Below are 10971 nucleotides of genomic sequence, written 5' to 3'. Positions count from 1 at the left end.
TTTTGATGCAGAAATGACTTTGTCGAAAATTCGCAAGTGACACTGTTGGCCATAGTAGCCATCCACACTGCATATTGGCTGTCCAGAACCTAAAGGGGCTAGACTTCTGGTTCTGGCCGTAACAATTATACCACTATGAGTCCACACCAACAAACATAATCACCACCAAGAGGATACATTTATCATCAATGACTTGTAATTTATTAGCTTTCCTAGCTTTCAGCATTACTGAAGACATGTCTCCAGTTGACCCTGGAACCATTCTTGTATCCATTGCTGTCATTCTTTTCTTGACCATTGTCTACAACAAACAAAAGCAACAGAAAGGGAAGAACCTCCCTCCCGGACCCAGACCTCTACCCATCATTGGAAGTATTCATCTTATGGACATGAGGAAGCCACATGAAACATTTATCAAGGTAAAGAGAAAAACTGTTTTCAGAATAAAATTGCCCTTCATGTTGATGGTTTCCAGAATTTGATATTTTTAAAAATTTTATTTTCAGTTTACTACCAGCTTAATGATTTTCAAAATTGCCACTAAGCATTAGCTGCACTACTTTGAACCTCGGATATCTCAGTATCTGTGGAATAACTTTGCTTTATTTTTACATAAAAACAAAATGAGCCAGGTGAAAAAAGTTTTTATTTAACCCTTTGTGGACGGCCGCCTAACCCCCCTTAAGGACTAGGTGTTTTTGCATGGGGGGGCGCGTTTGGGGGGGGTCAGGAAGCCAGATCCCTGTTAGGGTTTGCTGGACTGTGTGTCCCCTGTGTGGCCAGGTGTCCCCCCTGTAGCTGGCATCCTCTACTCACCTCCCAGGCTCCAGCGATGAACCCCAGTAGACCCCTCTGCTCCTGCCGGCATCCCTGCTCGTACTGACTCTCCGTTTTGGGTTGCGGCTTGATGACATCATCAAGCCGGGACCCGGCACTGACGTCAGAGCAAGCGGGGATGCTGGCCAGAGCGGAGGGGAGCGCCGATCGTCATGGAAACGTCAGGGAGGTGAGTGGATCTTCTTCTCCCCCCCTAACGCCGCAGCTGTCACAGTGATCACTATGATTTGCCGGGAATCATAGTGATCACGTGATCAGAAGCCGTACGCGAGCCAGTAGTGCTCATCGGATTCCGGATAGCCGGGTAACCCGGATATCGTAACTTTTTTCAGCTATTCAATTCGGATTCGGGATTTCCGTGCAAATCCGGATAGCAATCTGCGAGTATATTTGGTCGCATACCCGGCGGATATCCGGATCCTAATACTGTAACTAAGGAGATGACATCATTGAGCCAATCAGAGGGCTCCCAGCAGAAGCCCTAGAAACCAATCACAGAAGGGAACCCTGGCCATCCCTACCTGACCTCATTGAGCCAATCAGAGGGCTCCCAGCAGAAGCCCTAGCAACCAATCACAGAAACGAACCCTGGCCAGGCCCCCCTGTATAATAAGGAGTGCTGCCATGATGAGAAATATTGTCCAGTCCTTGCTTGTAAATGCTCACTGAGAGACATGCTCCAGTGCTGCTGGCCTAGCAAGTGCTGTATACAGTGATAAACCCAAAGCTGCACAGACCAGGCCAGCTGCTGTCTGCTGGCCAGCTAGCCTTAGCTACAGTATAGGTTAGGTTAGGAAATAAGATTACTGTGTTATTGTGTAGTTAGTACTGTAGTACTGCAGTCAGTGCTAGTAGTTGTTAGAGTAGTAGTACTACTGTGTTAGCTTACATCAGAACTGCTGTGCTGTGAGCAGTGCCAAAGTGACAGTTAGTGTGCACTAGTGTCTTCTCCTCTGCTGTCTGACTGTCACTCGGCACTTGGCACTTTGCATTTGGCACTTTGCACGTGGCACTTTGCACGTGTCGCTTTGCACTTTGCACGTGGCACTTTGCACTTATCACGTGGCACGTGGAACGTGGCACTTGGCATGTGGGATGTGTCACGTGGCACTTGGCATGTGTCACAGCCACGATCCAAGTGCCACGTGACACGTTCCAAGTGCCATGTGACACATGTCACGTCCGGCATGCTCCTGGCACATGTTACACCTGCTAATGCTGCATTGCCCTGCTCCTGCTGCCTGTGCAGCTCCCACCGTCAGGGTGCCACAGGCCACTGATACCACCCATATTTAACCCAAAACACAATTGCTGCGTAATTTTTTTGGAGGTGTCTTGGCTGAAAACTGTCATGTCCCAGTTGTGCAGTTGGACTTTGGACACAATGTGAGCTGCACGACCGCTGTCTGGAACCTAGTCCTGATGTTAATTGACAGCCAGTTTTTTTTTTTTTTGGGGGGGGGGGTGATTTTAAATCCCCACATAATCAATTAGTGTTTCCCTTTAAAAAAAAACATGATGCTACATGCCTCATTTACCCTAAAAAAAAGTTTTAGAAGCAATTTAAAGGCCACTTCCGGTATTTCTATCCGGATATCCGAATCCGCCCGGATACCCCGGATACTGGGTCCGGATATCCGATTCTATCCGGATATCAAAAAGTTCGGATTCGGATATCTGATCCAGATATCTGGGTATCCAGATCCGGATCAATTTGGATTTTGAAAAGGGGTATCCGAGCACCCCTGCTTAGTGTTGGGCAAACACCTAGATGTTCGGGTTCGCGAACGTTCGCCGAACATCGCCGCGATGTTCGGGTGTTCGCGCCGAACTCCGAACATAATGGAAGTCAATGGGGACCTGAACTTTCGTGCTTTGTAAAGCTTCCTTACATGCTACATACCCCAAATTAGCAGGGTATGTGCACCTTGGGAGTGGGTACAAGAGGAAAAAAAAATATTTGAAAAAGAGCTTATAGTTTTTGAGAAAATTGATTGTAAAGTTTCAAAGGAAAAACTGTCTTTTAAATGTGGAAAATGTCATGTTTCTTTGCACAGGTAACATGCTTTTTGTTGCCATGCAGTCATAAATGTAATACAGAGAAGAGGTTCCAGGAAAAGGGACCGGTAACGCTAACCCAGCACCAGCAGCAGCAGACGTGATGGAACAGGAGGAGGCGCAGGAGGAGAAGGCCACGCTTTGAGACACAACAACCCAGGCCTTGCATGAGGACAAGAAGCGTGCGGATAGCATGCTTTGTACCGCCATGCAGTCATAAATGTAATAAAGATAAGAGGTTCCATAAACAGGGACCGGCAACGCTACCCCAGCAGCAGCAGCAGCACACGTGATGGAACAGGAGGAGGCGCAGGAGGAGAAGGCCACGCTTTGAGACACAACAACCCAGGCCTTGCATGAGGACAAGAAGCGTGCGGATAGCTTGTTTTGTACCGCCATGCAGTCATAAATGTAATAAAGATAAGTGGTTCAATAAACAGGGACCACGCGGCAACGCTAACCCAGCAGCAGCAGACGTGATGGAACAGGAGGAGGCGCAGGAGGAGAAGGCCACGCTTTGTGAGACACAACAACCCAGGCCTTGCATGAGGACAAAAAGCGTGCGGATAGCATGCTTTGTACCGCCATGCAGTCATAAATGTAATAAAGATAAGTGGTTCAATAAACAGGGACCACGCGGCAACGCTAACCCAGCAGCAGCAGACGTGATGGAACAGGAGCAGGCGCAGGAGGAGAAGGCCATGCTTTTTGAGACACAACAACCCAGGCCTTGCATGAGGACAAAAAGCGTGCGGATATAGCAGCAATGCTTTTTGCCGCCATGCAGTCATAAATGTAATACAGATGAGAGGTTCAATAAACAGGGACCGGAAACGCTAAACCATCCCAGATGTTCATTGGTCATGTTACTTGGTTGGGGTCCTGGAGTGTTGCGTAGTCGTTTCCAATCCAGGATTGATTCATTTTAATTTGAGTCAGACGGTCTGCATTTTCTGTGGAGAGGCGGATACGCCGATCTGTGACGATGCCTCCGGCAGCACTGAAACAGCGTTCCGACATAACGCTGGCTGCCGGGCAAGCCAGCACCTCTATTGCGTACATTGCCAGTTCGTGCCAGGTGTCTAGCTTCGATACCCAATAGTTGAAGGGTGCAGATGGATTGTTCGACACAGCTACGTCATCTGACATGTAGTCCTTGACCATCTTCTCCAGGCGGTCGGTGTTGGAGGTGGATCTGCACGCTTGCTGTTCAGTGGGCTGCTGCTGCATGGGTGTCAGAAAATTTTCCCACTCCAAGGACACTGCCGATACCATTCCCTTTTGGGCACTAGCTGCGGCTTGCGTTGTTTGCTGCCCTCCTGGTCGTCCTGGGTTTGCGGAAGTCAGTCTGTCGGCGTACAACTGGCTAGAGGAGGGGGAGGATGTCAATCTCCTCTCTAAAGTCTCCACAAGGGCCTGCTGGTGTTCTTCCATTTTGACCTGTCTGACTCTTTCTTCAAGCAGTTTTGGAACATTGTGTTTGTACCGTGGATCCAGAAGGGTATAAACCCAGTAATTGGTGTTGTCCAGAATGCGCACAATGCGTGGGTCGCGTTCAATGCAGTCTAGCATGAATTGAGCCATGTGTGCCAGAGTCCTACCAGAATCCTCATCATCCTCTTGTGAGCGTTGTGATAGTTGTTGTGATGCATCATAGTCGTCACCTTCCTCCTGGTCTGCTTCTGCTGACCATTCGCGCTGAATTGTGGAAGTCCAACGTGCACCGCTCTGGCCCTCGTCAGTGGTGGCATGAAATTCCTGCTCCAACTCCAGCTGTTCCTCCTCCTCCTCTTCTTCGTCATAGCTGCTGGGGCCAGCGTTCCCTGAGGCGGATGGCCTGATGTTGGTACCATCACGCTGATCGTTTTCTCCTTCAGATTCCCCCAGTTGCATCATGACAGCTGTTTCCTTGATTGTCAACATTGACCTCTTCAGTAAACACAGCAGTGGTATGGTAATGCTGACTGAAGAGTTGTCACTGCTCACAAGCAACGTGGATTGCCCAAAATTTTGGAGGACTTGGCAGAGGTCCAACATGTTGGCCCAATCGGATCCACAGAAGCTTGGCAGCTGTCCGGATGCGCCTCGGTACTGCGCCGTCATGTACTGGACCACTGCACTCTTCTGCTCGCAAAAGCGGGCTAGCATGTGCAGCGTAGAATTCCAGCGCGTAGGGACATCACACAGCAAGCGATGGTGGGGGAGATTGAAGCACTCCTGCATCTTGGCGAGTGCCCCCAAAGCAGTACTGGAATTTCTACAATGTTTGGCCACTCGACGCACCTTCAACAGAAGATCGGCCACGCCTGGGTATGTCCTCAGGAACTGCTGAACTACTAGGTTCATCACGTGCGCCAGGCAAGGGATGTGTGTCAGCTTAGCCAACCTTAAAGCGCGAATGAGATTACTCCCATTATCACACACAACCATGCCCAGTTTCAGGTCCAGCGGTGCCAGCCACAAATCCGTCTGTTCCTTTATTACCTTCCAAATTTCCTCCCCTGTGTGCTGCTTATCCCCAAGGCAGATCAGCTTCAGCAACGCTTGCTGACGCATGCCAACAGCTGTGCTGCACTGCTTCCACGATCCTACTGCTGCTGGTGCTGGGTTAGTGTTTCCGGATGGGGTACAGCTTTGAGATGCGTTGGAGGAGAAGGAGTCAGAGAGGTAGGTGCTGCTGTTGTTATCCAGTGGGAGGGACGGCGGTGCAGCTGTTTGCGGCGTGGGCAACACCCGCGCCGTAGCAGGTGAGGAATCGCTGCCAGGCTCCACAAGGTTCACCCAGTGCGCGGTAAGGGAGATGTATCGACCGTGTCCGAACGCACTCGTCCAGGTGTCAGTGGTGAGGTGAACCTTGCAGGCAACGGCATTCTTCAAGCTTCGGGTTATTTTGCTGACCACGTGCTCATGCAACTCAGGCACTGCAGAGCGCGCAAAGTGGTAGCGGCTGGGAACCACTTAACGTGGGATGGCCACTGAATCATGCCCTTGAAGCTGTTTGTCTCCACCACTCGATATTGCAGCATTTCGCAGGCCAGAAGCATGGCTATGCTGGCTGTTACTGCCACGGCCCGGGGGTCATTTGCTGGCAATTTCCTCTTGCGCTCAAACATCTCCGACACAGACAACTGAACCGTAGCGCTGCACACGGAAGGGCTGTTGGTTGTTGTGTTTGATGAACACTGGGAGACCTCAAGAGCACTAGTCCGGAAAGTGACAGTTTCAGCGTCGTCTGATGCTTGTGAATGTTGTAAACCACGCAATGGCTGGGCTACTGCTGCTGCTGAGGCGGGTCTGGTGGTGAGTCTGGTGAACCCAAGGGAGGCAGTGTTGCTGGTACCCTGTCCTGCCGCGTTTGCCCACAGAGTGGGATGTTTGGATAGCATGTGGCGGCTCATGCTGGTGGTGGAGAGGTTGTTAATACTTTTCCCCCTGCTCAGGCGGGTCTTGCACACCTTGCAAATCGCCATGGTAACATCCTCAGTGCAGTCTTCAAAGAAAGCCCAGACTTTGGAGCACCTGCCTTGCTGGCGATTTCTGTTTGCTCCTCTTTTGCCTCTCACTTGAACTTCCACACTTGTGGTGCCTGAAATTGCGCGCCGCCTACCTTGTGGCACAAGGCGAACTCGTGCAGCAGTGGGTTCTTCAACAGACTCATCTGTGCTGCTGCTACGACGGCGATGTTCTCGTTCACAAACAAAATCTGGGTCTATGTCCACATTGTCCATACCCTCCTCTTCCATCTCCTCAAACTCGTCATATGTCATTGTGGGGGGCCGCCGCCGTGGAGTAGAGCTCCCCAGAACAACCTCTGCGGAGCTCACTCGAACGTCGTCTTCCAGATCTTGTCGGCCGACCTCCTGCAATTGCAACCCCTCATGCCCAACTTGCTCTGGGATTTGGGTTTCCGAGTCCTCCTCGGACTCGCCTTGCATTTCAGTGCGCGGTGCATTTCCCACAGTTAATGGTTGTGAATCCGGGCACAACATTTCTGGCTGTTCCTCCATTGACCTTTGAAAGGTGGAAGTTTGTTGGGCTGGGAATAGCTCCTGCGAATACCCCATTGTGTCCTGAGGTAATTCATCGGACTGGTTATCGGGCAGTTGTGTGCGTGGTGTCGCTGCCGGTTGTGTCAGCTTTGTGCCCACTGGCTCCTTGTAACTGGCTGAGGACTCGGACCTCGTGCGTGATGTGCTGGTGCTGCTTAACCCACTGCTGGACGCTTGAGAGGTCATCCAAGTAATTATCTGGTCCTGTTCTTTTGGATCTGTGAGGGTTGCTGTCCTGGACAACATGGGCGGTATTGAGTGGGTTTTCTTGGGTGCTCCCCTGTGGCCTGTGCGTGAACCGTCAGGGGAAAAACCTCTTCCCTTGCCTCTCCCTCTTTCACCGGATTTCTTCCTCATTTCACTTATCCTTAAAGTACACGCTGACTGGCAGCAGTACAGTGGCAGTACAGAAATGCTATACAGTGGTGGGTGAGCGGTGTACCACTATTGCCAGCAGCGACACAGAGCACAATGATATACAGTGGCAGGTGAGCGGTGAACTACTGTTCCCAGCAGACACAGAGTGGCAGTAAACAATGCTATATAGTCTGGCTGAGCGGTGTACACAGAGTGGCAGTACACACAATGCTATATAGTCTGGCTGAGCGGTGTACACAGAGTGGCAGTAAACACAATGCTATATATAGCGTGGCTGAGCGAGGTACACAGTGGCAGTACACACAATGCTATATAGTCTGGCTGAGCCGTTTACACAGAGTGGCAGTACACACAATGCTATATAGTCTGGCTGAGCCGTGTACACAGAGTGGCAGTACACACAATGCTATATAGTCTGGCTGAGCGGTGTACACAGAGTGGCAGTACACACAATGCTATATAGTCTGGCTGAGCGGTGTACACAGAGTGGCAGTAAACACAATGCTATTTATAGCGTGGCTGAGCGAGGTACACACGGCAGTACACACAATGCTATATAGTCTGGCTGAGCGGTGTACACAGAGTGGCAGTACACACAATGCTATATAGTCTGGCTGAGCGGTGTACACAGAGTGGCAGTACACACAATGCTATATAGTCTGGCTAAGCGGTGTACACAGAGTGGCAGTACACACAATGCTATATAGTCTGGCTGAGCGGTGTACACAGAGTGGCAGTACACACAATGCTATATAGTCTGGCTGAGCGGTGTACACAGAGTGGCAGTACACACAATGCTATATAGTCTGGCTGAGCGGTGTACACAGAGTGGCAGTAAACACAATGCTATATATAGCGTGGCTGAGCGAGGTACACAGTGGCAGTACACACAATGCTATATAGTCTGGCTGAGCCGTGTACACAGAGTGGCAGTACACACAATGCTATATAGTGTGGCTGAGCGGTGTACACAGAGTGGCAGTACACACAATGCTATATAGTCTGGCTGAGCGGTGTACACAGAGTGGCAGTACACACAATGCTATATAGTCTGGCTGAGCGGTGTACACAGAGTGGCAGTACACACAATGCTATATAGTCTGGCTGAGCGGTGTACACAGAGTGGCAGTACACACAATGCTATATAGTCTGGCTGAGCGGTGTACACAGAGTGGCAGTACACACAATGCTATATAGTCTGGCTGAGCGGTGTACACAGAGTGGCAGTACACACAATGCTATATAATCTGGCTGAGCGGTGTACACAGAGTGGCAGTACACACAATGCTATATAGTCTGGCTGAGCCGTGTACACAGAGTGGCAGTACACACAATGCTATATAGTCTGGCTGAGCCGTGTACACAGAGTGGCAGTACACACAATGCTATATAGTCTGGCTGAGCCGTGTACACAGAGTGGCAGTACACACAATGCTATATAGTCTGGCTGAGCGGTGTACACAGAGTGGCAGTACACACAATGCTATATAGTCTGGCTGAGCGGTGTACACAGAGTGGCAGTAAACACAATGCTATATATAGCGTGGCTGAGTGAGGTACACAGTGGCAGTACACACAATGCTATATAGTCTGGCTGAGCCGTGTACACAGAGTGGCAGTACACAAAATGCTATATAGTCTGGCTGAGCCGTGTACACAGAGTGGCAGTACACACAATGCTATATAGTCTGGCTGAGCGGTGTACACAGAGTGGCAGTACAGACAATGCTATATAGTCTGGCTGAGCCGTGTACACAGAGTGGCAGTACACACAATGCTATATAGTCTGGCTGAGCCGTGTACACAGAGTGGCAGTACACACAATGCTATATAGTCTGGCTGAGCGGTGTACACAGAGTGGCAGTACACACAATGCTATATAGTCTGGCTGAGCCGTGTACACAGAGTGGCAGTACACACAATGCTATATAGTCTGGCTGAGCGGTGTACACAGAGTGGCAGTACACACAATGCTATATAGTCTGGCTGAGCCGTGTACACAGAGTGGCAGTACACACAATGCTATATAGTCTGGCTGAGCGGTGTACACAGAGTGGCAGTACACACAATGCTATATAGTCTGGCTGAGCCGTGTACACAGAGTGGCAGTACACACAATGCTATATAGTCTGGCTGAGCGGTGTACACAGAGTGGCAGTAAACACAATGCTATATATAGCGTGGCTGAGCGAGGTACACAGTGGCAGTACACACAATGCTATATAGTCTGGCTGAGCCGTGTACACAGAGTGGCAGTACACACAATGCTATATAGTCTGGCTGAGCCGTGTACACAGAGTGGCAGTAAACACAATGCTATATATAGTGTGGCTGAGCGAGGTACACAGTGGCAGTAAACAATGCTATATATAGTGTGGCTGAGCGAGCGGTGTACTACTGTTCCCAGCAGCGACACACAATGACTGGGGGGGGACCCTGGCTAGCGTGGCTGGAGAGCGAACTACCCTGCCTGCCTACCCAAAGCTAAACCCACAGACAAATGGCGGAGATATGATGTGGTTCGGGTATTTATTTACCCGAACCACGTGACCGTTCAGCCAATCAGAGCGCGTTCGGGTCCGAACCACGTGACCCGTTCGGCCAATCACAGCGCTAGCCGAACGTTCGGGGAACGTTCGGCCATGCGCTCTTAGTTCGGCCATGCGGCCGAACGGTTTGGCCGAGCACCATCAGGTGTTCGGCCGAACTCGAACATCACCCGAACAGGGTGATGTTCTGCAGAACCCGAACAGTGGCGAACACTGTTCGCCCAACACTACCCCTGCTGCTGATCACTGAAGGGAGATGTCAGCTATCATATGACAGCTTAATCTTCCCTCTCGGGTGTGCACGATCACGTTGGGAGTGGAAACGACGGGTGGCGTAGATCCTATGCCGCATCAGGCTAGAACAGCCACAAGTGTGGCGTAGGATCTCAAATAGGCAGTCCCCAAAAAGTTAATCATTTGAGTAAGTGGAGCTGATATAAAGATGTCCCTTTTTTTCAATAAAAGTGAAATTTTTTCAGATTTACCTTAACCACTTCCCTACCCTGGTCGTTTTCACAGTTCAGCTCAGCTCTGATTACTCTGGCAATAACTTTATCAATAAGTATAACAACTAAATGAGCTATATATGGTTTTGTTCAGGACAAACTAAGCTTATTGTGGCTGATATTTGTTTTTAGTAATTACCTTATTTTCCATGCATTTTAAAAGGAAAATAAGGGAAAAAGTTAAAAAATACTCAATGTATCCACTAGTATACATTATAGCTTTAATGTAAACAGTTCTATTTTACATTAAACCCACACATTCTATGTGCCTATCTCTCCTGTTTATTTAAACTGCTCATTTGTTTTTATAGTGTATTAGTAACAGATTGTATACCCTACTCGCTTGTTACATCTGTGTTCTTCTGGAATGTTTATTTTACACCTGTTTACTGGTTAGCTTTGCCATCAAAATCCCTGGGGGAGGAGGAGGGGTTTGCAGTCATTCCTTTTTAAAGCTATACTATTTTTATCAGACCAGAGATAAATAAACAGTGTTATCTAGGATTTTGTTGGGAGGAGAGTGCAGTGACTTATTTTCACGTCCTGGGGCAGGAAATGCCCTACAACGCAACTCTGAACTCAAGCCATGTGTGG

At 49.5% G+C, this 10971-nt stretch overlaps 1 protein-coding gene across 1 annotated transcript in view; it reads left to right on the top strand.

Moving 5' to 3' along the window:
• The first annotated feature begins 236 nt into the window (after positions 1 to 236).
• LOC137571185 (cytochrome P450 2K6-like) overlaps positions 237 to 10971 on the top strand; it is a 47178-nt gene continuing 36443 nt past the window's right edge. The window contains exon 1 of the mRNA XM_068280000.1: positions 237 to 419. Within this exon, the coding sequence (XP_068136101.1) occupies positions 237 to 419 (183 nt within the window). The remainder of the gene's footprint in view (positions 420 to 10971) is intronic.

The sequence above is a fragment of the Hyperolius riggenbachi genome, chromosome 4 (genome assembly GCF_040937935.1).
Source record: "Hyperolius riggenbachi isolate aHypRig1 chromosome 4, aHypRig1.pri, whole genome shotgun sequence".
Classification (NCBI taxonomy): Eukaryota; Metazoa; Chordata; class Amphibia; order Anura; family Hyperoliidae; genus Hyperolius; species Hyperolius riggenbachi.
Note: the sequence above shows the minus strand (reverse complement) of the source record. Positions and strands in the feature narration are given on the sequence as shown.